The 27,530-nt window shown below is 33.7% G+C and overlaps 3 protein-coding genes across 5 annotated transcripts; 1 reads left to right on the top strand and 2 right to left on the bottom strand.

Moving 5' to 3' along the window:
• Window positions 1-271: 271 nt before the first annotated feature.
• Window positions 272-13,322, bottom strand: LOC125853347 (phototropin-2). Of its 3 annotated transcripts, none has more exons than XM_049533017.1 (24): window positions 13,126-13,322; window positions 11,684-12,292; window positions 10,645-10,827; window positions 10,263-10,354; window positions 9,920-10,187; window positions 9,512-9,728; window positions 8,704-8,774; window positions 7,395-7,501; window positions 7,258-7,307; window positions 7,064-7,168; window positions 5,997-6,056; window positions 5,669-5,758; window positions 5,186-5,262; window positions 4,527-4,611; window positions 4,171-4,251; window positions 3,537-3,640; window positions 3,066-3,115; window positions 2,595-2,701; window positions 2,315-2,431; window positions 1,861-1,912; window positions 1,602-1,714; window positions 1,285-1,425; window positions 1,033-1,145; window positions 272-581 (listed from the first exon to the last, which is right to left on the bottom strand). In XM_049533017.1, exons 2-23 carry the CDS (start codon window positions 12,262-12,264, stop codon window positions 1,035-1,037), a joined length of 2,862 nt encoding a protein of 953 aa, XP_049388974.1. In that variant the 5' UTR covers window positions 12,265-12,292; window positions 13,126-13,322; the 3' UTR covers window positions 272-581; window positions 1,033-1,034. The 3 variants fall into 3 exon arrangements, with proteins under 3 accessions (XP_049388974.1, XP_049388973.1, XP_049388972.1); XM_049533016.1 differs by having other exon boundaries at window positions 11,684-12,289; window positions 13,126-13,315; XM_049533015.1 differs by having other exon boundaries at window positions 272-604; window positions 11,684-12,289; window positions 13,126-13,268.
• A 5,568-nt stretch (window positions 13,323-18,890) lies between these two features.
• Window positions 18,891-19,710, top strand: LOC125856179 (bifunctional phosphatase IMPL2, chloroplastic-like). The gene is made up of 2 exons (XM_049535750.1): window positions 18,891-19,080; window positions 19,130-19,710. Exons 1-2 carry the CDS (start codon window positions 18,891-18,893, stop codon window positions 19,708-19,710), a joined length of 771 nt encoding a protein of 256 aa, XP_049391707.1.
• A 2,738-nt stretch (window positions 19,711-22,448) lies between these two features.
• On the bottom strand, window positions 22,449-23,967 carry LOC125853366 (uncharacterized). Its single transcript, XM_049533047.1, has 2 exons — window positions 23,787-23,967; window positions 22,449-23,693 (listed from the first exon to the last, which is right to left on the bottom strand). The coding sequence occupies exon 2, from the start codon at window positions 23,587-23,589 to the stop codon at window positions 22,690-22,692; it is 900 nt and encodes a 299-aa protein (XP_049389004.1). The 5' UTR covers window positions 23,590-23,693; window positions 23,787-23,967; the 3' UTR covers window positions 22,449-22,689.
• Between the last annotated feature and the right edge of the window lie 3,563 nt (window positions 23,968-27,530).

Below are 27,530 nucleotides of genomic sequence, written 5' to 3'. Positions count from 1 at the left end.
TACAGTTGTTCTTGTTATGTTTTTTCTTATCATATACATCAAATTTCTTTCCGTTGGAGAGATTAATAAAGTAGTAATAATAAATAACAGATCTTAATATGGTTATTTTTTAATTTATCTTTAAAGTGTATAAATTATATGATAAACTAAGTCGATAAATTAGACATGCTCTCATTATTAAGTTGGTATGCATATAGATGTTAGAGGTGACGGAGCTAGAATATTAAATTTATGAAGTGTACATTGATTTGCCTCAAATAGATCTTTATCATATGATATGATACAAGAGTAGTAGACAAGTTTATTTAATTACCAACAAAACCTACAAATACAGATTCTTAATTTTTGAAGGAAGATTTTCCTATTACTCACACCATTCTACAAATTCTATGTACGTAAATCGCCTTCCTTGGATCCAAACTTAAACAAGAACAACGTCCTTAAAGCCAAAAAGAAAGCAAAAATATCGAAAAAGAGGGGCTAAACACAAGCTTCTATACAATATATATGAAATTTCTTCATCACAAAGATCGTCCCGTCCCTCCTTTAGTACTGCACATAATTAGTTCCAGATACATGTCCTTTATGGTTGATTGAAAAAAACCTGCAATTTACATGTGTGGAAAAAAATTACAGCAAATTGATTCCTTAATGCAGCCTAAGAAAAAGAGTCTTTGCTCTTGAGAAAACGTGCATTGGTGTGAATTCTGCTCATAGTGTTTTTAACTTCATATTTTGGATGATGAATGATTTGAACATCAAGATCATACGTCAAAACTGTGAAGATGTAACACTTGGGCCTAACTCAACACCAAAAGCTAGCTCATGAGGGGAGGTTTGTGCCAAATGAGTGATTTGAAACAGAGAGTGTTAAGAAATTAGAACGCACAGGACAATCGACAAGAAGGGAAGATTACGTTGTGGGAAGGCAAATTTAGGCTGTCAACATTTTGATGTTGATGTCAATAAGATGAAAGACAAAGCTATGAAAACAGAGTTATGGTGTCTGTCTAGTTAATGTTGGATGCAAACCTCTAGAATAAGTCCAATGGATGAGCAAGTACTCCGTCATCATTCCAGTCGATTTCCTTGTTGCCTGATTCCTTTCCAATTAACTGAAGCGGTGCGTCTAGTGGTGGTGGAGTCTGTAGCCAAGCAACATATATGTAACAAATGACATTGTTAGGAAACAGAAAGTTCTGATCATGTGTAATGGCTTGGTGAAAAGCTCGAATTCAACTGAAATTTACAATCTTTTGGAAGGAGGTAAGAAGAATTTAATACCATGCATCGAATTAGAGGCCAAGCTATTCCACGGAAGAAAGGATGCTCTTTGATCTCACTTGCACCACCATTTGATCCTAAACGGCTGGCAGGATCTCTATTTAGCAATGAATGGATCACCTGTCTAGCTGCAAGGCTTACCTGCAATACGTAGATACATAGAGGATTTCATTTGTTTCAGACTAGAAACAAGATCAGAGTTTCCTTTAATCCCCCCGCAATAAAAAACAATTCACTTAATATGGACTTGTTTAGCTCATAAAAAGTAGAGAAAGAGATAAGACCGTCTTAATAATGTCAAAACAAACTGACTATACCGGAATGCTACTAGGGAAAGTGAGGTCCTTGTTTAGGATGTTGGAAAATGTCTTCTGCCTGTTCTTTCCTCTAAATGGTGTACGCCCATAGAGCATCTCATAAAGCAAGATTCCTGCATTCCAAACAGAAGAGTTTATAGAAGTAGAAGTGCATGAAGCAAAATAATATACTGCATATTATAATAGTATCACAATAATACGAGTGCACTAATTAACATAATGCACTGAACTAAAAGTCATGAATTTGTTGCATGCACACCTAAAGCCCACCAATCGATCGCACTACTGTGGCCAGCTCCTGTGATGATTTCCTGAGATCAAGTCATTTAGAATTACATCAAACAATTAATTTTCTCTCGATGATAGATGATATTTTATTTCATAAAAGCAAAGAAAGAAACTATTAAGTGTCAACATATCATGAAGGGAAATATATTCAAGAATTAGGAACAATGAAGCAATTCTATAGTATAGTAAATTTCTGAGCAGTTTCATTAGTAGGATTTGCGATTCGTAGGTTTCATTAATAGGATTTGAAATTGGTATATGTGATTTAAACAGAAAAGATAACTGCTGGTACATAATTCTTCATCAAGTTGTGTTTATCTTTCCAAAAGACGCAATCCATATTGTTTTACTCCAGACATGGAACAACAGAATGCATTTTAATTTGTAACAAGGATGGAGTATATATCGCACAAAAGTTACTATACCGGTGCTATGTATTCTTCAGTACCGACAAATGAATTTGACTGCGAAACTGGTTCTGCAACAAATGTTGGTGGTGGAGTACTCCTAGACCTTCTCTTTGAGGGAGGATGTTTTATAACCTGGAAAAAATTGTCACTTTAATATTATGAATATGTAATAACAATCGGATGTCAAAGATTAAACAGAAAGCACCTGAAAGAAATATTATACGATATCAAAAACAACAGTTTGCTTTAATCAAATTGATGAATATTAAAGAGAACTGTCGAAACTGAAGCATACTTGAGGTTTACAAGATGTCTTGAAAGAAAGATCAAAGTCTGTTAGTACGACATGCCCATCAGCCTGAAGTAGGATATTTTCTGGTTTCAGATCCCGGTATATTATTCCTGTGACATCAGAATAGACAAAACAAAAGAACATAAATCATATTATGAAGATAGAAATGGAAGCTCCTAGTACTATGTCTCCCTTGATGAACCCCTCTATCTTTTGCCTGATAGAAACATTAATAAATATTCTTGATTTTGTGCTAGTACGAATAGAGGTTACTAAGTATGATTATTTCTTTCTATACTAAGGACTTTACTTGTGCTACCTTTTTTACTTTCTCAAAGCTCCGTTCTTCTACCTGCTGTTCTTTACCAGTCTTTCCTATGTCAAATTTTTTCAAGCATTTTGAAAATCATCACTGATCTAATTTGAGTACTTCTACATGATAGACCTCAACAAAAAAATTGAAGAGTGGAATACCCAAACAATGGAGATACTCCAAGCCAATTAGGACCTCTGCTGCATAAAACCTGGAAAAAAATTGTTGGTAATACATTAGTTGATAAACATGATTGCATATGTATCTGAAAAAAATTATACAAAATATACACAGACATCTAATGTGTATAATTTATAGCCCTTAAATAACTGCTTAAACATATCTACGATTCTCTTTCGTTTTTCAAGCATAGCAATGTTCCTACAAAAATAAAAATTCAAATAAAAAAGAAACACTCATAAGTGACGACCTTCTCTCACGAGTGCTTCTATTCTAGGAGAATGAGGAAATAAACAACCGGAAATAATTACAAACATTACTTAATAAAAGACAAATGAATACGAAAAAGCTTTGTGTCATAACACCGAATTAAAATACATCTTTAACCGTGTAAGATGTTATATAGCTTAATCTACCGAAGTGTGGAGTAAGTGCAATTAAAAGAGAAGTACCTTGCAGATTCCTCTTTAAATATTTTCATAGGCTGTCTGTCAAGCAAAGCAAATAATTCTCCTCCAGGACAGAAGTCTGTTATTAGGCAAACATGTGTTTCTGTCTGATACAAAAAATGTGCATATTAGCTTGTCTGAACATTTCAGTTCTTAATTCATCTAACTCAGTATAACACTCTTCAAACAACGCAAAATAATGTATTATTCAGACACTCAAAGGCAATACAGGAAAGTGTTTTCAGCAGGCTCTATAAGGTTTTTGGCGAATGTAAAAGTTACACAGTGCCATATTTAACCAAATATGAGCTTTGAAAGAAAATATGACCTGAAACTCATTAAGATAAAAAGGCCGTGTTATTGCAAGTCGACAATTTACTGATGCAAAAATTCCCAATAAAAAAGAAAAAATAGGATATACTCAATTGATTGACCTAGCTTGAAACATAATAATATCTAAATCTTATATGTGCTGAATATATTGTGAAAAAGGACTTAGTTAGTGGGGTAATATTTTTGAATATACGAGTATATTTCAGTGTTTTCACTGTGGCCTTACTACAAGACTTACATGCATATTTACAGATAATCTTAAATAAAACCTGCACCAGGATGATGATTTTAGTTGGATAGTTACCTGGAATGATGAATATAGTGTTGGAAGGAGAGGATGATCTAAAAGAGCTATGACTTCCCTTTCAACACATGCTCGATGTACCTGTACATTATTCAACATGAATTTTTCTTCATATAAGGAATAAAAGAAGATATGCCACCTTAAATCGGTTTTTTAGTCTTCATCATTTACACCCCTTTATTTTAGTAGGCGTGAATATCCTGATGTTGGAAGGGGAATGTCATGGGTTTGGAAAGTAAATCCAAAGGTCATCAAGGATTAGAATGAAACAGCATGGTCTCTAAATCAATTTCTTCTAGGAAATACTATATGCTCAACATACTGATGAAGTAAAAAAAAATCTCTGGCATCCAGACCTTATTACGGTTGAGCATTATGGATTTGTCCATCGCCTTCATAGCAAAAAGATCTCCTGTACCTTTCAGTTCCACCAAATGGACACTGCAAAGAACAGAATAAACCCTCTCAGACAAAAAAATCTTTTACATATGGAAATTTTCTCTGCTTTGAGATCTCTTATGACTTGGATATCATGCGAAGCATTTTTATAAAGTAACAAAACAGCATTACAATTTGTGAAACAAGAGGTGCACCATAAAGGTAAGTGGAAGGTGCGATATTAATAGTAGCCTACTAAATTTCTGCAAGCACTAACAAATAAACTTACTATATGATTTGTAGAAAAGGAAAAAATTCAGAAGGACCCTGTTATTTGAAGTGACCCTTTTTCCAGTCTTAGCTTATCTTTCTATGAATTGATTACTTATAATTCTCAAGCATTGATTGACTAATTGTTCAGATGGTATTTAGAATCTTTGTGGTTGCGTTTATTTCTCCTTCTTGTGGTGAGCACCTTCAAGAATGTTGTAATTAAAGTCAAGATATAAGTCCTCACAATAATATTTCTACAATTTACCCTCGAAAAAGCAGTAGGATGTCATGAGACTATTGTAAAGGTAGGTGCCAACGAAGACTGGAGAATATGTGAACAAATAACAAGAAATAATTGGCATACCTTCCAGTATCTCCACAACCCAAAGGTCTAACTGGTTTAAAGTTATTGAGCCCTAATCTTTCACCATTTGCAGTGACCTGCAAGGTTAACAGTTGAGTGAGAGACTGAGAGAAGGAATGCAAAACGTAATGAGGATAAAAGTTGATATATGTCAAAAAGAAGAGTAGAAAGTTCAACTAAAACCAAAAGGAATAACTGTTGAGTACTTGTGTCTCTTCTGTCTTACATGCTTTAATAGGTAGAACCTCATACTTAATAATAGCATAAAAGCAGCAGACATCCTTGTTTCAAGTGTCTCAACATTTACAGACACAGGGGTATATAAACATTACTGGGTACAAAATGTCTCCTACTTGATCTAGTACTCAATATGCATATCTTATGAGCCATAGTCTTTAACCATCATTAAAGAAATATCAGAAGTTCTCCCAAGTCAAAGGAAAAAATGTAGATATTTAAGGGACAACACAAGAGATTGTGTACCTTATGTATTGCGGTCCATAAAGCACTGTGTCTCTTATGAGGCCGCGGATAGACAGGTAGAGAATGCAAAGCCCACAAGTCTTCAGGTCTCTGAAAGTATAAAAGGGTTCGTGTCAGCTTTATTATCTTAAAAACTTTTGACAATGGTCTCGATAAAATACTAAAAAGATAGTTTTGATATAACTTCTGTTGTCCATTGTAAAGGCATGAACATTTTAACATAGCACTAACCATGATAAAGATAATTATGCATAATAATCAGGACCAGACAAAAAATCCCATGACAAAGATTATATGGATCCAATTCAGAGTGAAAGGAATACCTTACCGAGTTGGCATCAGGAAGTTCTCGAACTGCTTCATCTACATTTGTTGCAGTGGCTTTGACCTGCAAGATATGTCTGTTGATTACTAACCGTAACTGAAAAGATCTGTATATTCCAATTAGAGATACAAAATAATTTGACAAGCCCTAGTTACTATTTGGATATTATTAAGTTACCCCTTCGTCCAATCAAGTCCCACATTGGTTAAGGGAATCAGTTGTGGTCTCGTTATATGGATTTCAGTAATTATCCCCTTTTGAGCTAGCTTTTGGGGTTGAGTTAGTTTCAAGGGTCATATCTTCACATGGTATCATTGCTAAGACCCATTGATCCATGTTGTCGTGTTTAGCAATGTTGGACACACGTGTTATGTTATCGACACTCAGGTCAAGTTTTGGGCATGATTCTTTTGAAAAGAGAATTACACAAGGTCATGTGGGAGAAGTGGAGTGACTTAAGACAAGACTCAAGAAAGTAGATCACTTCAATCAGGATGAAAAGAGTATTTACAGAACACTAAACCAAGCATGTTAAAATTGCATTGGATGCATTTCTGATCAAGAGGCGAAACTAAAATTGTAATTGAAACATCCCTGTTCAAAGGATTCATACAGGCAACCTTAAATTGTGTGATGGAGGAGCATGTGACACAATCGAACATCCAAGTTCATTTTGTCTTGATGGAAAGAAAAGAAAAAGTCAAGTGTTTATGCTTTGTTTACATATGCATGCTTCTAAAAGTTCTAGCATTTAATTAGGTGATAATGTTTAGTTTTACCATTCTTTGAGAGGATGCATTTGTATAATTCAATTTCATTAAAGGAAAGAAAAATAAAATAATCTGCAATTTTGTCAGGTCAAAAAACTTGTGTTCTCATTTCCACAACTCCCTTTACAAATATTCACAAACTGGGTCAATTTTTTTATTCATTACTACATTGACTAGAAATGGATGGCTATCACAATACAGAAAATAAATAAAGAAGAGATAGAACATATGCTAATTATTAGTTGTTGACCATAACATCACTGGTACAGCTTCCACAAAGACAAGTGACAGAAAATTTACCAACTTAGCACTTTGTTGTTCAGTTTGTTCTGAGAGGCGGTTTCTTAGTGGTTCCATATGATCACTTCCATCTAACTGAACGCCGATGAAATATTGTAGTTCTCCCTGCAAATGTAAAGTGCAGACATCAGCCAAATAAAAGATAATTCTCAGTTTCTTACAACATGTTGAAGGAAAGTAGACGTAAAGATCACCTTCTGATCACGCATAGGTTGCAAGTGAAATAAATTCCAGAACTTCTTCCCTGAAAATATTTATTTATGTGAAGTAAATTCTAGCTAATAGACAAAATGCATTTCATTTCTGAAAATAACAAAGTGAACTTGATTACCGCTCTTTGTATAATTAATTAATTGCACAGTAACTTCTTTTTGTTCTTTTATGGCATCTCGGATCTTTTGAACTGTTGCTTGATCTGTTTCAGGTCCCTGAAGAAATCTGAAGAATAGGAAATCTTATAAGATCAACTACACATGGTGGGAGAAAATCAAAGAGCAAAGCCATAAAACAGCCAATTATCAGGCTTCGTTGTTTCTTTGCATAGATAGCCAGCTATATACTTACTAGCCTCAGAAAAAACCGAAGGAAGAGATTTCTTGAAGATTTGACAATGCAAGGGATACAAGACACATCTATTTATAGGTATTAACACAAGACATTTATGATATTCGTCCAAACGTGGGACATTAAACAAAACCTTAGAACTTAACTATTCCAATATTCCATTAACAATCTAACACTAACACTTAACATTCCAATAAACCTCCACAAATTCGAAGTAGAGAAAGCAGCTTGAGTTTTTTTTTTGTTTCAAATAAAGAAAAGTACATAGCTGCAGAAGTGGTAGCAATTGCTCGAAAATCTTTCCAGATAATAGACAGAGAAGTTCTAATCATCGGAATCTTGCTGGAAAATTATTGATCAAAGGAATCATGCAGGAGAAGTTATGGTCACTGGAAACTCACCAGTTGGTTTGCTAAAATAATGGCTTGCAGGCTGTAATGTATATGGTCACTGAAAAAGAGGCACAATGATATTGGACTTGACTACGAAAAAGGCATGACGCCATCGGACAGTCAGCAGAAAGAGGGGTAGTGCCACGAAATGATCAGCTAGAAAAAGGCAAAATGCTGATGGTGTTGCCAGATAGTCTCCTACAGGCTACAGGGAACAATGTCGCCAAATAGTCACCAGAAAGAGACATGGTGTGGCCTAAAGGCCACAAAAGAGGCACAGAATCGCTGCAATGATCATTGGTAAGTGGCACAATGCCTCTGAAATGATTATCAAAAAGAGGCATGGTGCCTCCAGAGCACTCACTGGAGAGAAGGAAAAAATAAGAAAAACTGTGCTCCGGCAAGTGGCATAAGCTTGCCCTCCAATTGACTACAACTATTTAAGTCTCTACGTAGATCGTACAGGCAATGCGTGTTTTATTTTTCTAATTTCTGCAATTATTAGAAGAGTAGGTTTGAGCCTTATGCTCCAAGTCCAAATATCTACCTTCTTCAATCAAACTGAAGAGATGTCTCAATACTCCATATGTTTTAATTACAGTTATCCAACTTTGAAAAGACCATGATAAAAGGAACTCCAAAAACTATTGCAATGAAATATATAAAACAATATTCAACTCATACCGGCAGTTTCTTCCTAAGATCTCTTCACGTGTGAACTCCGTCAGTTCAAGAAAGCTATCTGAAGCAAATATCTGAAGAAAAAAAAAAATCCTACTTTCAGTTTCCAGAACAAAAGTAATTTAAGATAAAATTTACCAATTTGACTTAATTCTGAAACATACATATATATATATATATATATATATATATATATATATATCAATCAATCAACTAACCCTTTCTCAAACTAGTTAGGTCAGATACTAATGCACACTTTGTTCCAGTACCAAATAATTTGTCCTTTAAGACAGTTTGAGGGTTCTTTAAAACTATTAAGTTTCTAATATGAAATAGATATTATAATAAATATTGGATGAAACCAACCTAGGGCCATTTGCAGCAAATGATGGTCTATGTAAATTCTCGAATGATTACACTAGGTTTTCTTGATTGCACAAATAATCATCTATATTTGTTCTTATTGTTGCGATATCTCTGTCAGTCAAATCAAATATGGAAGTTTAGGAGGCCTTGCTCAAGTGGCAAAAGCTGAGGCCTTGTAACCCAGCAACGAATATGATCAGAGAATGTTAAATATCCTCTAGTAGTATGTCTCACATTTAAGTTTGCTTTTAAGTTATTAGTTTGGCTACTGTTATTCCAATAGCTTCTGAGCTAATGTATATAAGCCAAACAGGGAGGACAACGGGTAGGAGAAATGGAGGTATGGGCATCTTCATATAAGCTCATTGATATTCTAAAAGGGAAAAGTCAAATGTAATGTGCAACAATCTGAATCTAGCACAAACTAGCTTTTTCTTGATCTTACAATTGGATTATCAGGAAGTCTGGGATCTGTAATCACAAAATTCTTTTCAATACGCTCCAAAGTCGTTGCGAGGTCAATTCCTTGACGTATGTCCCTTTCTCTTTCAGCACGCTCCCAACTGTCAGTACGTTCTACTTCTTCAGTCATTATTATTTCAGGCCCAACATTCTGTTCATTTTCTAGTGGAAAAGAGATGCTTGAGGACCTTCCTTTAGACCTGCATGAGGTAATACCATGACTGAATTCTACAAGTAGATAAGAAGCTTAATCCTGCTAATAAGCTTTTCAGCATACAAAATCCTGATTACATTTCCAGAACACAGGCGTCTTATAAGGAAAACTTAAACAACGAAAAAACGTGCGGATTGAAGTTAGAGTGAAAAAGTTGAAGTCAATGGACTCACTCACCCCTTTAAGGAAAGCCGTGAAGATTTTCTGGACTTTTTACCAAACTCTTGAGACACATCACTCCTTGTGTCCCACTGAGGTGTATATCGTCCAGGTGTACTCATATTGCTTTCGGTATCGGCTGCTTTAGGAAGCATAAAATCTACTTGTGGCTTCTCTTTATCAGTTCCGGAACTAGCATCCTGACCAGACTTTATATGAGAGCGTGGACCTTTCACGGTTTGTACCACTTCTGTAATGGAACCTAAAGCCTTTTCCTTCTGACGAGCTGAGAAATGAACGAGAAGGATTTCAAGATGAAGGAACAATGCTATCAGAGGCAGACTCAATCACTTCTACTTACCATCATATCTGATTAAAGACTTGGGCAAACCATTTGGTCGCAATGCTTTCTCATTAACGCCTTCTGTGTATTTGCTGACTTCGACCTGCATTCTGTCATAAAGGAATTATCTGAATTAGATGGCAATGCTTCTCATAGATTACAACTTGAAACTGAAGCAATATCAGATATGTCAAGTTTGTCGTGTTAGATTTCAAGTTGAACAACTTCAAACAAATTCTCTAATGAGGCACCATACATTACTCAAGAAGAAGATTCTGAAGTAGCAAATTCTTAAAATAATGGGCCAAATAAAGGATGAGAAAACATTTAGACTGAATTCAAGCTGGGATAGTCACCCAAGAATTTGCTTTAGCAACAATAGGGACATAAGCAACTTTACCCTATAAACTTGATCGTCTTTCCGCTGTCATCTTTTATGGGGGTGACAGTTAGCAGGTTCCAAAAAGGGGTGCCATTCTTCTTGTAGTTCAAGAGCCTCCCACAGTAGCTTTTCCCTGTTTTCACAGCATCTCGGATTTTTGCTACTTCTTTCTGGTCTGTATCTTTCCCCTGTAGAAAGCGACTGCATCAAACAAGTCAAGGTCATGTTCAACTCCTTTTCCCATCATCCATATCATCAAATAAGTACAAATAAGGTAATACTGCTGAAAGTAAAATATAAACTCTCTTGCACTGTCAGGATCAGAAGAACAACAATAAACCCAGTGTAATCCCACAAGTGTGGTCTGGGTAGGTAGAATGTACACAGACCTTACCCCTACCTTAAGAAGGTTGAGAGGTTGTTTTTGATAGACCCTCGGCTGAACGATGTCAGGATCAAAAGAATATAAAAATAATAAAGAAAAAAAGAAGCAACAAGACACTAATGGCTCGGCACTATTATTTCCTTTCAGCACTTGAAAAATTGGTCTCAAGCTACAAGGGCAAACTTGAGACAAATAATTAAACTTCATGCAGCAAATAACTGTCTGTTAATTGAAACCCCTAATTCTCCTCTTAGCAAAAGGTTCCTATGCAATGTTTGAAACTGTTCTCCAGCTACTTCCTATATTAAATGACAGGAGCCTTGAGTTACTGATCAACCATAAGGACTTCTTTCTTTTGAGGATGGTAAGATATTATAAACAGAAGAACAAAGTTTGCGCCAAGATACATGCAAATCAGTACAACAAGAACCATTTTTATGAACTGTACAGTTCAAATTTCTGACTCATTAATCAAAGAGGTCCAGACATGAACGTTTACCTTGGACATTCCATTCTTACACCTCCTAAGCTACATAAGGATTGAACAAAATAAAGGATCGGTATATGAGTCTTATCACTACTCTACTCACGGTGCCTAGATATACTACAATAAATTGCCAAAATTCAAGGGAAGACAAGCAAAAACAATAGGGATAAGCGAAAAATTCTCACCAATTCTTTCCAACAATTTCTTTTGAAGAATAACCAGTCATAGTAAAGAAGCCACTACTAGCATAAACAATAGGGCAATCTGGTTTTGTGGCATCAGATACGACAAATGTCTGTTGCAGTGTCGCTAAGGCATCCTTCAGATCCTGAGAAACTCTAGGAAATTCAGCTCCTTGATACGACTCCTCAGATGTCCTTGTTGATCCAATTGAATTCTTGCTTCTTTCTCCATCTGCAAATGAATTTTGTCCACTTCTGCTAATTGCATGAAAGCTACCTTCTCCAACATCTGTCCTCACAGTCAATCCCCACTCTGCAGCCCTCTCTGATATGCTGGTTTCACTTGGGATCTGACTATCTGCATTGCCTTTATCCTCTCCTTTCTTCTGGTCATTTCCTTTGGGGTCAAAAGCCATCCACTTGTTCATTAGCTTGTCTGTTCCTGTCCTACTTCCAGATTCCGCCCCTTTCATCGAAAGTTCTTGCACATCAATACCCTCATTTCTACTACTACTAGCCAGGTTTGCACCATCATGAGTCAATGCCGGGTCAAAGACATCAAGTGATCTCCTTTGGTTATCCATTTCTGCGAAAGTACTCAAAGACAACCTACTAACATCAAAACACCCAAAATTAAAGCTTTTCAACTAAATCATTAACCTCTAGCCAGTAGAAATCAGCAAAGCCTCGCCTAATAACTAAAGGATTATCACACAGAATCACAATACAACTGAAATATCATCAACCCACAACTCAAAAAAAAAAAAAAAAAAAAAGAATAGTCCTTGTTAAGATACTAGGCCTAATTCAACCCCAAAAGCTAGTTGAGGAAAGGATTGCCCAAGTCCATTTAAGCAAACCACAAATCCATTCTCCAATCAATGTGGGACTTTGGACCACTCTTACACCTTCTTCACCTCAGGCCCAACCGGAGCGTGATTCGAGAGCCCAAACGGGGATGGACCTGCCTCCGATACCATGTAAAGATATGGCAATTTGGACCTGGCTGCGATACCATGTAAAGATGTGACATCTTGACCTAACTCAACCCTAAAAGCTATCTCACAAGGGAAAGGTTGTCCAAATCCATATAAACAGATCATCAGTCTATTCCCCAACCAATATGGGACTTTGACCCACTCTAACAGTCATCAACAGAATTTCATGCACACATAGAACATGCAAATGCTTTTTTCCTTCAACTGCAAAAATATTGATCATGGACCCCCCACCCTCCAAAAAAAAAACTGCCCTATCAGTTTGTACAATGTAATTCAAGTACACATATCATGTCAAAACAACATAATTCTTCACCTTAAAGCAAATAAACAAAAAAAGTGGGCAATTCAGTCAAAAGGGTGTTGAATAAAGATAAAAAAGAACCCAAATAGACAAAATATTATCAGTATGCAATAAATGGTAGTAAATTAAGAGTAAACAAGTACCTGAAATGTGATGAGCTTAGACTCAAAGAGAATACATTTTACAAAATTTAGCAGAAAGTGTGGAGAATAAGTTAGCTTTGTAAATGTGACAGGGAAGAGAGTAAGAACCAGAAATAATAGATACTGGTAAGATAACGTTCATAGTGCCATGTTGCAAAATTGTGACCGCTATTTCTAGCAAACAATTTATTTACTGAAAATGAAAAGTTTGGACTTTTTGTGAGAGACACCTAGTTTATAACTACTTCTGGCGCCCTCTCTCATATCTTTTAGCTGTTATGTTAAAATCCCTACCCTCTTTTTTCTCTTTCTTTTCCTTTGTGGATACAGAGCACCAAGTCCATACTGTTCGTTTGCGTACAAAGTTATTTTGAAATTATAATTTCAAAATTAATTTATTCTACTAATTAGGAGGAGGTGGGATGAAAATAGCAAGTTTAATGTGATAAGGTGGAATATTCACGATTAAGATTACATCAAATGTATACTTTCTGTTTGGTTGGTTGTACATATAGTATTATTTCAATTTTATATTTAATCATGATCTCGTATATCAAACAACTCCAAAGGAAATAGGGAAGGGAGCTGTGTAAAAGTTTCATGGGATATCTTATTTAGACACAATTATTCAATTATGTATTTAGATTTTAAATATCTACACATTTTCAAAAAAGAAAAAATATACATGTAGTGTCTGAATTTTCATATGATTGAGTTGAGAAATTATTTAAAGATAACTGAATTCAAAAACGTATGACTAAAGTTGAGGTAGTAATATTTGAACTTCAGCTACATAAAACTTTAAATATTACATATATGAAATTAGTTAGAACTTGATTGACTTGTAAATTTTTAGATTTTATGGTTTAAATGATGGTTTCAAGTGCATATAATAAGAGGGATAAAAAAAAATTATTTGTAAGGTCATTCTTGTAAATTGTCCGGTTAGGACGTGAAGGTAATTTCACTTCCTTCGATAGCCGTTAAGCCTTCCAATCGCTACAAGTTAGAAGTCAATTAATTGTGGTCCTTATTACACTATGCTATGATTTTGGAACTATAGCATTCATTGTATCATTTCATACGGGTAAATTCGTTCATTACATATTTTCTCCGTCCAATAATAGTTCTCCATTTTATTATTTTGAAATGTCCAACAAATATTGTTAGGGGTGTAACTGACAAATTTTTTAATAACGTTATCATGTAAAATTTCAGACGGAGTTATTATGTTAAATATAAGATTGCGAACGCAGGATGACACCCCGTCTTAGAAAATTTTACCAAGTTTTGTATATTAATATTATGTGACAAAACTAGTTATCCGTTAGGCGTGTAGATGAGGGATACCTACAAGACAAAGATAATTAAGCCAAATAAGTTCGTGTATTATCATGTTTGAAGAGTTGTTGGAAAATCAAATCCATCTCAGCTAGGCCATCTTATGTTAGAAGAAGAGAGAGGAACTACTCTAAAATATTTAAATTTTAAATTCGCTTCTGTATAATATATGAAGATGGATCGGTCTTATTCCTTTCTTTCAATCAATAAACTTTTATGTAATCAGTTTGGTTCACAACGGAGACAGAGTGAATTGTTGCTGTATGGCCACGCTGGCAGGCTATACTAGCTTGACACCTGCATGAGGTGATAGAGATCTATGATCAGTAGGTCCACAATTGATGACTATATATGAATTATTTTTATCGTCCATGCAATACTACTACTACTCTTTAATTTGTGTGGCTTGCACATGCACAAGATATTGTGACAATCTTTGTACCAACACAACACAATAACAATAATATTTCTATTGCAATTTTACAAATAGAGTTTGAAAAAGATAGGTATTGTACACAGATCTTATCACTATCTTATGTAGGCAGAGAGACTGATTCTAAAAGATCTTCAGTTTAATAACAGCAAATTTAAATACAAAGAAGAAGAAAACAGTACTATATATAGAAAACATATATAGCGAAACCTACAAGAAAGGAATAAGAACAACATAACAGTGCGGTAGTCGATACACATTAAATAACAAATGATATATATATATATATATATATATATATATATATATATATATATATATAATATAAGCAACAATAACAACGACAAACACTAGCAAATCTACATGCACCCTCAAAAAGCAAAACAACCCTCTAGTGATTACATACTAACTTTCAAATCTAATACGTGACCTAGTACTATAACACAACACATGTAACTTAATTACAACAATCTAACTGCCTGATTAACTTAATTTGGTAGAAATAATTTTTTTTTTAAAAAAAAATAATAAGTAATGTTCTTACAATATTTTATAGTATTTGGTTAGTAAGCAATGAAAAATATTGACCCATAAATATTTATTTTATAAAATGTAGAAAAACACTATTTGCTGGGTGGAGTGAGGAGTCATGTGGATTCGAGGATGGGACAGACCCAGTGACTTTATAATGTTACTTGTAAGAAAAAAATTCTTAACAAAGTCATTTTGCTTATTTCTTAAGGAAAAAAAATGACTTACCAAACACACTATATCAATACTTCTTCCGTCCATTTTTAATTGTCATTTTGCATTTTTGGAAGTCAATTTAACTAATTTTCAAAGTTAAATTAGATTACTTTAATTCGATATTTTAACAAAAAAAAAATAGATATTCAAAAACTATTCGAAAAGTACTATAAATTGCAATTTTTTACATATCAATATGATAAAAAAAAAATACATCATAAAATATCAGTCAAAGTTCTTATAATTTGACCCTAAAAAGGGGAAACCATGACAGTTAAAAGTGGACGGAGGATATATATATATATATATATACATATTTATAAGCATGTGACCTAAATCAATTTCTTTACACACTTCAATAATTATATTAAAATAAATTATATGATCAGATGGTTTTATATATATACATAAATAAAAAAAAATTGTTTTTCACGTGAGTAAAAGTGTAAAAGAAATAAAATATATAGAGAAAAGATATATAAATTAATTTGTATTGACGGTATGTGATCCATATGTAAGTTATCCAAAATGAATGTGTGGAATCATAAGTGAGTTTCGACGATATTGTAACTTAGGAAAAGGTAAAGTAGAAATAGCAAATATATTTATGAGTGGCCTAGTTGTCCAGCTAGAGGATAAATTTCCCCATCACCATTTAATTTCATGTACTATCATTTCCAGCCTAAGGACAATTATTATGAAAGTGACTTCAATATAAACACACACACAGAGGTCCAAGACATAATTGGTTGTTTTTGGTCATGTAAAAATCAATGTACTACAACTTTTCTTTTAGGAATGGCACATGTCGTAAGAAAACAAAATGGGAGGGTAATAATTAATGTTACCGGAAAATTAATTATTGTTACTGTTTATAATAACAATTCACAAGACAAGTCCCTTTCAAACGTTTCATTTAATTTTATGCTGAATTGTTCTTATGATAACGTGGTTGTTGTTAAATGATTATTATTTGTTAATGGATGATTCCTAGGTTACAAATATTCAATAGTTTCTGTATTTGATAATGCAAAGAAAAAGAAAAACACTTTAGAGTAAAAATAATTTGGTGGGCGTTTAGCTATTATTTCAATCGACATCAATTTGAAAAGTTTCTTAAGTAATTTAAAGCTGATCCACGAATAATTTAAGGAGTTTAAGTCTTTATAGTGTTTGAGTATTTTCTGAAGTTTAAAATAGTTAGATATCATAAGTGAAATAATGATTAAGTTTTAAAATCGAAACTCAAAAGTATACATAAGTACTCCTAAAATAAGTACCATAAGTGAAATAGTGATTTAAGTTTTAAAATCGAAACTCGAAAGTATACATAAGTACCATAAGTGAAATAAGTACATTTAGTAACAGTAACTATTTTATCAGTTTTGTCACTCTTTAACTCTTTAGAGCCTATAGAGGTGCACAATAACTAGAGCTGTCAATATGGGCTAGCCCACTCTATCCGGGCTAATTCATACAGGCTTTGACATTTTACGGGTCAGGCCAGACTAGCCCATTTTTTATATGGGCCAGAAAACGGTCGGCCCAATCCACAAGTATGTGGGCTACAAGCTGCCGGGTCAGCCCACTTTTTAAAAAGTTATATATTTTTTTATAATTATTAAATTAAATTATAAATTATAATTTAAAAATATTATCATAAATATCGATAAAACAATGTTACATGGTATTAATGTTACTACTTGTTAATCAAATCCACAAATAAAATTATTTTTATAATATTTATTAAGTTTTTTTCAAGTAAAAGTATAAATATCTAAATAGAAATATTAACCTAACTGTTTTGCAATGATCACAATAAAACACAAAAAATATGACAATATTCCAACCATAAAAATGTAAAAAATAAACTCCTTAAAAAGTTATGAAACTTATGGCGTATCTAACACTTCATGAAACCTATGGTGTATCTAACACTTCATGACCATCTTCATTAAGCATATCTAAATCAACTTGTGGGAAGGTTGTCTTAACATCTTCATATTCATATGCAATTTATATACGGTTTCAATTAGTTAAATATTAAAAAATAACTAAATTGAGAACTATAATATTTAAATGTACACAAAAATATATTACCAGTTTGAGAAAAACCATGTAACCAGTTTCGAAGAGCAACAAGTGTTTGGACATTTTCATGGTGGATGCAACTTCTATACTTAGTGATTTCCTAAAAAACTTTAAATAGATTTTGAGTTTGGATCTCTTTAATATTAAATTTTAATATTATATTATATTTTTTAATTAATTTGTATTAGCCCACGGGCAGGCCCTACCTATATTTCTCAAGCCCCACAAATCAGCAGGATTATTCAGGCCGGGCTAAAAAACCCTTTTTTTAAATGGGCTCCAAAATTTTTAGCCCAACCCTATTAAATCCCGAATTAGGCCAAGCCGGCCCAACAGGCCTAGCCCATATTAACGGCTCTAACAATAACTAGGCAGATAGACTGATTTTCTGCTGTTGGGCCCTGAAAAAGCCTTTAAGCAATGAGAGTAAGCTACGCGGGCACAAAAAATGTGTTATCGAAAATCTTTCAAAATTGAACACATTTTTTGGATATATACTTATAAAGTATAAAAAGAAAAACCAACAATTTGGATATTAATTACATCCTATCCCAAATTTTTTCCAAATAACAATAATCCTGAGTTTCTTAGAACTCGCACATTGCTTCTTCGCCCAATACATAGCGAACGATAAATGAGTTATGTATCAGATACATAACTATAAATCAGATTCATATTGATCTAGGTTTGAGATAATCGGAGTTATGTATCAACAATAACATTTGTACCAAATACATTGTATACAAACAAAGTTGTAATGTATCAGATAGAGGTGGAGTAATGTATTTGGACATCAAGAGAGAGAAGGAAAAAGGAGATTTTATGATTAACTCAAATGGTAGAAATTTGTAGAGATTATGTTATCTTAAGTGGTATACTAACGTAATTTTCTAGTCGCGTCATACGGACGAAACTATTACATAAAAGTGTATTTATGCCGTGTACACCCAAAGAATAGCAACAACAGGTTTCTAGGATTAAAAAAACATATTTAAATGAGTTGTAAATAAGGAAAATTACTTTGGACTCAAAATTTATTTTAACGAGTTTGTTATAAAGAAAATAAATATTCTGCCGTTCTTGTTTTTCATCGCGTTAGTTTTTACAGTAATTTTGTTTGTTGATCGCCATTGAAGCAAAAATCATCAGCACAATGGCTACAATCTCTAGCACATCATTGAGCGACATGGAGCTTAATCGTTTTACCCAAATTGTCATCAAAGCTGCTGATGCTGCTGCCGAAGTAGTACGTAAATACTACTCCAACGCCGCAAGATTCCAGTTCAGGGAAAAGGACGGCGACGGACCAGTCACCTGTGCCGACAGAAGCGGAGCAAGCCATAGTTTCCGTCATTCTTGAAGAATTTCCTTCTCATTCGATTTATGGGGAAGAAACTGGTTGGCACAATCGTGATTATGCGCTTCTTCCTGATCAATTTATATGGGTTTTGGACCCAATTGATGGGACTTCGAGTTTTGTGGGAAAAGATAATTGTGCTTTCGGCATTCTCATTGGGTTGGTTTATCATGGAAAGCCAATTATTAGGTGCATTGATCAGCCGATTCTGAAATTGAGATGGGTTGGGGTTAAGGGGAAAGGAACCACCATTAATGGCCAAGAAGTTTCTACAGTGGATTGTTGTGATATGGATAAAGCTAGGGTTCATCTGAAGGTGCCGAATTACAACGATGATGCGACGAAGGTGGGTAAGAGGTTGTTCAATGGGAACTGCATTGTTTTTGGTGAGTTAGCTTCGGGTTTTGTTGACGTTATGGTTGATTGTGCTCTTGATCCTTGCGATTTTCTTGCACTTGTTCCGGTGGTTGAGGGCGCTGACGGCATTGTTACTGATTGGGAAGGGAATGAGCTTATCTGGAATGCTTCAACTCCGGTGCCGGAAGGTGGGTTTAAGATTGTGGCAACTGCCGGAAAAACCACTCATCAACATGTAATTTCTGCACTTTCACAATGATTTGTTTAGTTGTTTCATAGAGTTTATGCTATTCTATAATGTTGCTCTTTATTTTTTACTTTTCTTGTTGTTGCCTATGAATTTTAATGGAATGATATTAGATAAAACATACTTCATGTTTGTTACAAGAAATATGTGATTAATCAAAGTATGCATCACTATCGACAATTCAAATCATAAAGTCGATAATAAACAAGTATTGAGATGGTGAATTGCGGAATTCATCAACACTTCTACAGAATCAGTTAATAACATGAAGAGTCATATAGACAAATCCCGGGAGCCAAGTTCACCCAAGAAGAATCCAAAACATAAGGAAATCCCAGCAGCCCATCCTTCACACAATGAAGGGGCTTTATGCGCACATTATATCCAAATCCCAAGAAGAATCTAAAACATGAATGATGCAAGCAAATGACGACATACCCAATGTAATTTGTGTACCCCTACCTTGTGAAGATAGGGAGGTTGTTTCCAATAGACCCTTCTCAGGTCAACTGATGCAAGCAAGAAAGATGGAAATTTCAGTTTTAACATTCCTGGTCTCCAGGTAGGAGACAGAATAAGAAGCTTTAAGGCCTATATGTTAAAATAATTTCTGCAGTCCTACAATTTTACTCCCTACACTCTCTTGATCAACAGTGGTTTATTGCGGTACTGACTCATAAAAAAAAAAAAACACATGTTCGATACTGCCTGCCTAGTATAAACAATATAAAACAGGCTAGATGCTAAAATTTGCAACTTGGGTCTTAAGATTGGAAACTGCTGTCCTTGTAGCCTGAAGGGCCAATAAAGCAACAGATTAGCTTATGGGGTCATTAAACAAGCTCATTATGAGTTAAATAGATCCATGTTTGTGAAAGGGCTGGTCAACAACTTAACTCAACCCTTCACAGCTTCTCTCTTGACCATGCAAAGTCATTACAGAAATACCCTGGATAAATCCTCTTGAGAGATGGAGAGAGATCTCACATTGACGTTGATGATAGTGGATTAGATCAAATTCTAAGACTTGTAAAAACACTAAAGGAAATATCATAATTGCAATATTTGCTGCATCAGCATATTGGAGGCCTGATCTAAAAATCCAAAGGCAAGAAACAATGTTGGATGTTTGCGCTTCAGCTGTCTATCACAGAGTGAATTGGGTTACATCAGAAGGACTAAAGGTCTAATAAGCAAAAAACATAGAAACAAAAAAGGACCTTGTGGAGTCTCTGAGGGAATGATTGAACGGTGTGGTGGAGACCGAGTACCAACCTGGAGATCCCAGTCCCTGTCCTAATTACAACACCTAGCGTGTGAGCTATGTGCTCCAACCTTAGTGGGCAGGTTCACCCAGCACCTTGCTTGTGGGTTATAGTGAACTGAGTGGTACCAAATCAAGGCAAACTCTAACTACTAGATGTAACCTCAAAATAACAAGGGTCAATATCAAGCCCCAAGGCTTTAGTTCAAGTGGCAAAGGTTGACAGACTTGTGACCACAGGTTCAAGCTCTGAGCTATGCGAACTAAGCCTGGTACGTAAGTAAGGGACAAGAGCAACTGATCAATTAAGGTGAATGAAAGTTGACTGGACACATCATCATCAAAAAAATCAATCCAAGGAAAAAAAAAAGAACCATATGAAAGAAAGAATTTTTTAGAAGTTGAATGGGATTTTCGATGAGATAACAACTGATGCATGAAGTATATTACGAAATATAGCTACTAATTACTCCGTATATCTTTTCACACTTCGCATAAAATGTTTCCGACAACTCCTATCATGTAAGCAATCAAGAAATATGTAAGTCACCTATAATAAAAAAAAACATTAACTACCGTCTACCAACATCAGAATTAGAAAGCAAAATATTAATTTCTCGGAGAAACGCAGTTGCAGCAATCCCACACTGCCATGCCTCGAGAAGGTTATGATAAAACTGAAAGGTCAAGAAATGGAGAACCACACCATTGAAGAACAAAATGGGATTTATGGGGGAAAAAACAACCTATGGCTTCAGCTACACATAGGTGAAACGAAAGTCTGGGATAAACGGAAAAAACAATTTATTTTTTTAAAAAAATAATACATAATCTAGTTGGGAATGCTTGTGTAACAGCTGAAGGGGCAAATTACATCTGTTGAAGATTTTTAGTGCTTCCCATGGATAAGTGAACATATACAGTGTCCAAGAGAAGTGGGGTATGTTAAGCTTTTTTCACTATGGAATGAAGAAATATGGATTTAACATCAGGTAAGACAGCTAGCCGTATTCAGTCCAACCAACTCCCTTAATCTCAATGCATCAATGTCAACAGTCACAATCCATCTACACTTCAAATACACAAAAACTAACAAGATACAACACATACCAATATCCTTATATTGCATCGAGGGTCAAAGAAGCTATTTGCTCGTATGATGCATTTATACCACATTGTCTGCTGCAAATAGCATATGTCGAGACCATTCCTACAGGGTCTCAGTCCATCAACTTTCATTAGCAATTGAACCACCTGCAAAAAATTGGTCATATCAAAGTTGACATGTCAAAACAACATATGTGTATATCATCAGTATGCAAGCGATAACCATATATATCGGACCGGGATAAGGTATATTCCGCCTGCATCAAGAAATAGACCAAGTGAAGAGATTGTTGAAACAAGGCAGATACCAATTGCTTGTTAATATTTCTTAGATCAATCACAGCCATACAAAGACGTCAACAAGAGGAAGCCTTTGACCAAGAATAAATGGATTCCATATTCTTCTCCTTGGAAATTGGAAAAGAAAATGAAAGGAACTATAATTGAACAATTTACAATCAACCAGGTAAAAATGTCTATATTTGTCTTGGAGCAACTAAACATACGAAAAGAACAAATTAACTAGTATATAAATTGAAAGTATAATTGAATTTCATAGTCAATAAATCACAGCTCGCTAAAGTATACGTTAGAACTCAAGGTTGAATCCAATCAATTGACTATTCGTTTTTCCAAGCATATAAAAAGAGCGAGAAACCAAGATCATGCGACTGAGCCTCTCTGAATCTCTGTGACCAAGACCAATGTAGTGTTTGGGGATCGCATATGGGCTGTGTTGCCCATAATTTCTCTGCTGAAATGTTGGTCTTGAACATGAAAACGGCACTTCCAACGGATGTGCTAAAAAGCCAGTTATGGACATCCCAAAACACTTCTACGCCAAGGCCATCAACCAACATGGTATGGTTACCACGGAACTTCCACTTTAGCCTCTTTACCTGCATCATTGGCTTACTGTCCACGCGGATGACAAGGCATGGGTCACTGGTGCCACTGGTATCACATTCAATCACGAGATCATGGACTCGACCATTATCACAAAACTGAGCCTTAGTGCTAAATACCTTCTTACCAAACATATGCTCCTTCTTAGCAATAAAAACAGCACCAGAAGCAGCAGGGGTGGCACTTGTTTTCTTGATAGCTTCTTTTTTCATATCACCGAGAAGCAAAATCATTTGCCTTTCGGAAACAACACACACATAGAATCCTTCCAATGGCTCAGGAGCAGATCCAAATTTCGCTGACGAAAGATCCCAACATACATCAATTTTCCTAGAATATGCTTCTAAAGTTTTTGACCCTTTCTTCTTCGAAAACAACCAGGGCTTAATATCAACCTTACAGAGACACTGATTTGTATTATCGTCAATCCCAATAGTAAGACCTTGACCCATCAAATTCTTACTCCAAGTAACATTAAGCAAACAAGATTTCCCACGCAATTTACACTGATAAACACAAGTTACCAAATTCTGAGCAGCCTTATTAGCACCTGATGATGAAAAATCAGCTACTTGAACCCCAGTTTCCCCAAAACAAGAAGGAAAATCCCTCATGTTTTAACCCAAAAAAAAGTTCTTTTAATTCTTCCACAACTTTAGGTTTTCTTCTAACCCCTTTTCTCCTCTCTCTGATTTATGCCCAAAGATTCAATTTTTAACTACAAACAAACAGAAATAGGTACTTTTAGAATTTGGGCACAAAAACAAAAAGCTTAAAAACAAGTAAAACTTGAGCTGAAAAAGCAACATACCACAACTAATCATCCAAGAAAGACACAAAACTACATCAAGAATTGCTTCAAGTGGGTTGATTTGATCTGAGATATACCAGATGCATTTTTTGCTGCACACAACAAGAAACCCAAACTTCTTAAAAAGGTGAAGAAAAGGATGAGGGGACCCTCTAAATGAGAGACAAAAATGGGGAATGTAGCAGTAAAAAAAATAAAAATAAAAATAAAGAATTTGATAGAGAGTGAAAGAGGGAGAAGGAGACAAAAAGTAGACTACTCAAGACTCATTTCACTATCACTAAAATAAAGATTAAAGACCAACTCTATATACATAATTTAAAAATACTGTATAAAAATAAAGGAAAAAATACAGATAGATTATATATACATACAAGTAAGATTATGACAGGCTCAAGTAAAGTAACAACAACTCAGTGTTTCTGGAAAAAGCTGAATTTTTTTAAAACAAGACTGTTCAATGAAACAAACAGAGGAAAAAGAAAAAAAGAATTCACAGACTGTTTGGAATTTTTCTTTTTTTGACTTTGCTTTTACCTGACATTCTCACATGTAAAATCAAATTCTTATGATCAGAAAAACAGAAATCTTTTCACAGATCCTCCACTCTTCAAGATTGGATTTTGAATTTAGAAACCAAATAGTTGGTAAAAAATGATCTTTGAATGTACTCTATATAGTGTATCATTATGTAGGAACCATATCGAGTCTACGAGAGTGAAGTTGGGAGAGTATAAAATATACGCAAATTGTGGTAGGATTCTTGAAATTAAATAGAAGGGTACTACTACTTCTTAGTTTTTACTCAAGTGATGTAATGTAATTGAAAATTGTGCATTTATCTTCTTCATTCTTTAATTAAAAAGTTGAGATATTGCAAGAATCTTGAAATTAAATGTTGAAGAGTACTTCTTAATTACCACTTTGAATAGAAATAGTGTATGTAATTAATGTATAGAGATTAAGTAATTAAAGGGAATTGAATGTTAGTATGACCATTTACTTGACTTTGATTTTAAAAGAATTTGAAGGAATTATGTACTACTTTGTCTTCTCTATTCCTATTTACTTGTTAAATTTTGACTTGATACACTTACTAAAAAAATAATGATTGAATAGTGAATTTATCATTTTACATTTTTTAACTAATAGTGTAAAAAATGATGAATAAAAAGAAATTAAATTAAAAAATATTTGACAAATAAATAGAGACGTAGGAGAAAAACGGGTGGGGGTCGAAAGTCCAAACATCCAAGTGGTTACCACGATGTTGCATTTAATTAGTCAAATATGCATGTGTTACATAAATCATTTATAATCCCAGGGGGTGCTACACCAAAAACTTTAAATCTACTATCATAACTTATACACTTAAAAAATTAGAATTTTTTTTTTTATAAATGAAGAAATCTTCAATAGAGAACATTATTATATCAAAAATAACTTTTAGCAATAATCACATATACATATTCATAAGAGCGTTAAGGTCTTAATCGACATTAGTTAATTGTTAATGGATTCAATGTCATTATAAATTTTAGGGACATTACAAAGAATGTTAATTGGTGCAAAAAATATATACTATCGATAATTAAATTATTATCATTAATTAATTACCGCAAAAATCATTTTTGACATAGTGTTAAAAGGTTCATTTAAATATCCTTTGTCAAAATATTACGTTAAATATATAAGGTTAAAACGTTGTTTTATTATTTACATATATTAGATTTCAAAATTTCTCGACTTAATAGTATTTTTTATGTACATATTTTTATTTGAGTCTTGACTAGTCAAGCTGATGAAGTACCAAATATCAAATACTACTCCCTTCGTCCATTTTTATTTATCATGTTACGCTTTTCAAAAGTTAATTTGACTAATTTTCAAAGTTAAATTAGATTACATTAATTCAAGGGAAAAGGGTCTGATATACCCCTCAACTTTGTCATTTAGAGCTGATATACCCTTCGTTATGAAAGTGGCACATATATACCCCTACTTATATACAAATGGCTCACATATACCCTTTTCCTCTAACGGAAATGAAAAAAATTAATTTTCGTTGAATTTTTTATTATTTAAAAAATATATATATATAATCCCATATGAGTATATTTAATCCTACTCAAAGATATATATTTTTTTTTTGACTTTTTTTTGTTTCAATGACTAATTTAGATTTATTATTGTAATGGTCAAATTTATTTATGTTTCACTAATATTCTTGTAAAACTTATTATAGATGACCAAATTTGTTTCTTCAAATACAAAATTAAATTATAATATAGACAAAAAAAATGTTTTAAATTATAATATAGCCACAAAAAAAATAGTTTTAAATTTTTTTCTTTACACTAAGGAATGAAAGAAAAAAATAAAATATGAATAAGAAACTGAAATAATTATAATCAAAGAAGTCAAAAAATAATTTATGTATGAAAAAGATTAAAATATACCTTGAACTTTGCTAGAAGAATCATATATACCCCTAAATAATTTTTGAGAAAATCAAAAGTAAAAAATATAAATTTAAAACTACTTTTTTCACTTCCGTTAAATGAAGGGTATATGTGAGCTCATTATGTAACGGTAGGGGCATATGTGAACTGTTTGTATAACGGTAAGGGTATATATGAGCCACTTTCATAACGAGGGGCATATCAGCTCCAAATGACAAAGTTGAGGGGTATATTAGGCCCTTTTCCCTTAATTCAATATTGTAAACAAAAAAAATTAGATATTCAAAAACTATACGAAAAATACTATAAATTACAATATTTTGCATATCAATATGATGAAAAAAATACATTATAAAATGTTAGTCAAATTTTTTATAATTTAACTCTAAAAAAGAAAACCATAACAATTTAAATTTAAAGTGGACAAAAACAGTACTAATTATCAAAAAAATTGTGCAATGCCTATTCTCACACTTGTATGTCTCTCCTCCCTACAAATTAAAAGAAAAGATAGAGGAAATATAATTTATTTATGAAAATGTTTTTTTTTTTAAATAAAACATTCTCTTGTCTCAAATCCTACTCAAAATTCACTGTTACTCCATCTGTCTCTTTTTAGTTGTTATTTATAAAAATATTTGTTCTAAAATAGTTGGCAATTTAAACAATTAAGAGAAAATTAATTATCTTTTTTAACTTTGTCCTGTACATTAATTATTCTAAAATTAATATAATAAAAACTAAAGAATTAATAAAGGATAATATATTGATTAAGCAACACTTTTTATTAGTTTTTTCTTAATATTAATGATTGTGTCAAACCTTATCACGATAACTAACAAGGTATGGAAGGAGTATTATTTTTAAGTTCATATTCAAGAATTATTATGTTCGATTCACCACCTCCCATTCCATTTCCATGCCATATGGTCCCCTTCAACAAATAAAAACAAAAAACATAGAATTAATGTTGTAATTGTAAGTGTCTCAAAAAAACAAAAATAATATGTCTCAAACATTAAGACTCCGGAATTTAGTTCACCCTTGATTATGACCTCAATATCCAACCTCGAGACTCGACCCTAAGAACCAACTCGGAGACCCAGCCCTAAAAGAGTAGCTAGGGGTCTGGGGTGATTTGGTGGATCAGATAATGGGATGGTAAGGTTAAAAGAGACTTAAAAGTCCATTTGAAAAAAAAATTGTCAAAACATTTAAGTTAATCGAACATAAAAAAATTTTAAAAATATTTTTCTCCGTACTGAATGCATGCACCCCGCAG

Source organism: Solanum stenotomum, chromosome 1, assembly GCF_019186545.1.
Source record: "Solanum stenotomum isolate F172 chromosome 1, ASM1918654v1, whole genome shotgun sequence".
In the NCBI taxonomy this organism is placed as follows: Eukaryota; Viridiplantae; Streptophyta; class Magnoliopsida; order Solanales; family Solanaceae; genus Solanum; species Solanum stenotomum.
This window is presented reverse-complemented; position numbering and strand designations above follow the sequence as displayed.

What these genes read in the sequence shown, in the direction of transcription:
- LOC125853347 (XM_049533017.1), bottom strand. Translation starts at nt 12,264, where the DNA reads ATGGATAACCAAAGGAGATCACTTGATGTCTTTGACCCGGCATTGACT. An exon ending in GTCTTTAATCAGATATGATG is followed by an intron (nt 10,188 to 10,262) that starts GTAAGTAGAAGT and finishes TTCATTTCTCAG; the next exon opens with CTCGTCAGAAGGAAAAGGCT. An exon ending in TCACGGCTTTCCTTAAAGGG is followed by an intron (nt 9,729 to 9,919) that starts GTGAGTGAGTCC and finishes TACCTCATGCAG; the next exon opens with GTCTAAAGGAAGGTCCTCAA.
- LOC125856179 (XM_049535750.1), top strand. Translation starts at nt 18,891, where the DNA reads ATGGCTACAATCTCTAGCACATCATTGAGCGACATGGAGCTTAATCGT. An exon ending in CAGAAGCGGAGCAAGCCATA is followed by an intron (nt 19,081 to 19,129) that starts GTTTCCGTCATT and finishes TTTATGGGGAAG; the next exon opens with AAACTGGTTGGCACAATCGT.
- LOC125853366 (XM_049533047.1), bottom strand. Translation starts at nt 23,589, where the DNA reads ATGAGGGATTTTCCTTCTTGTTTTGGGGAAACTGGGGTTCAAGTAGCT.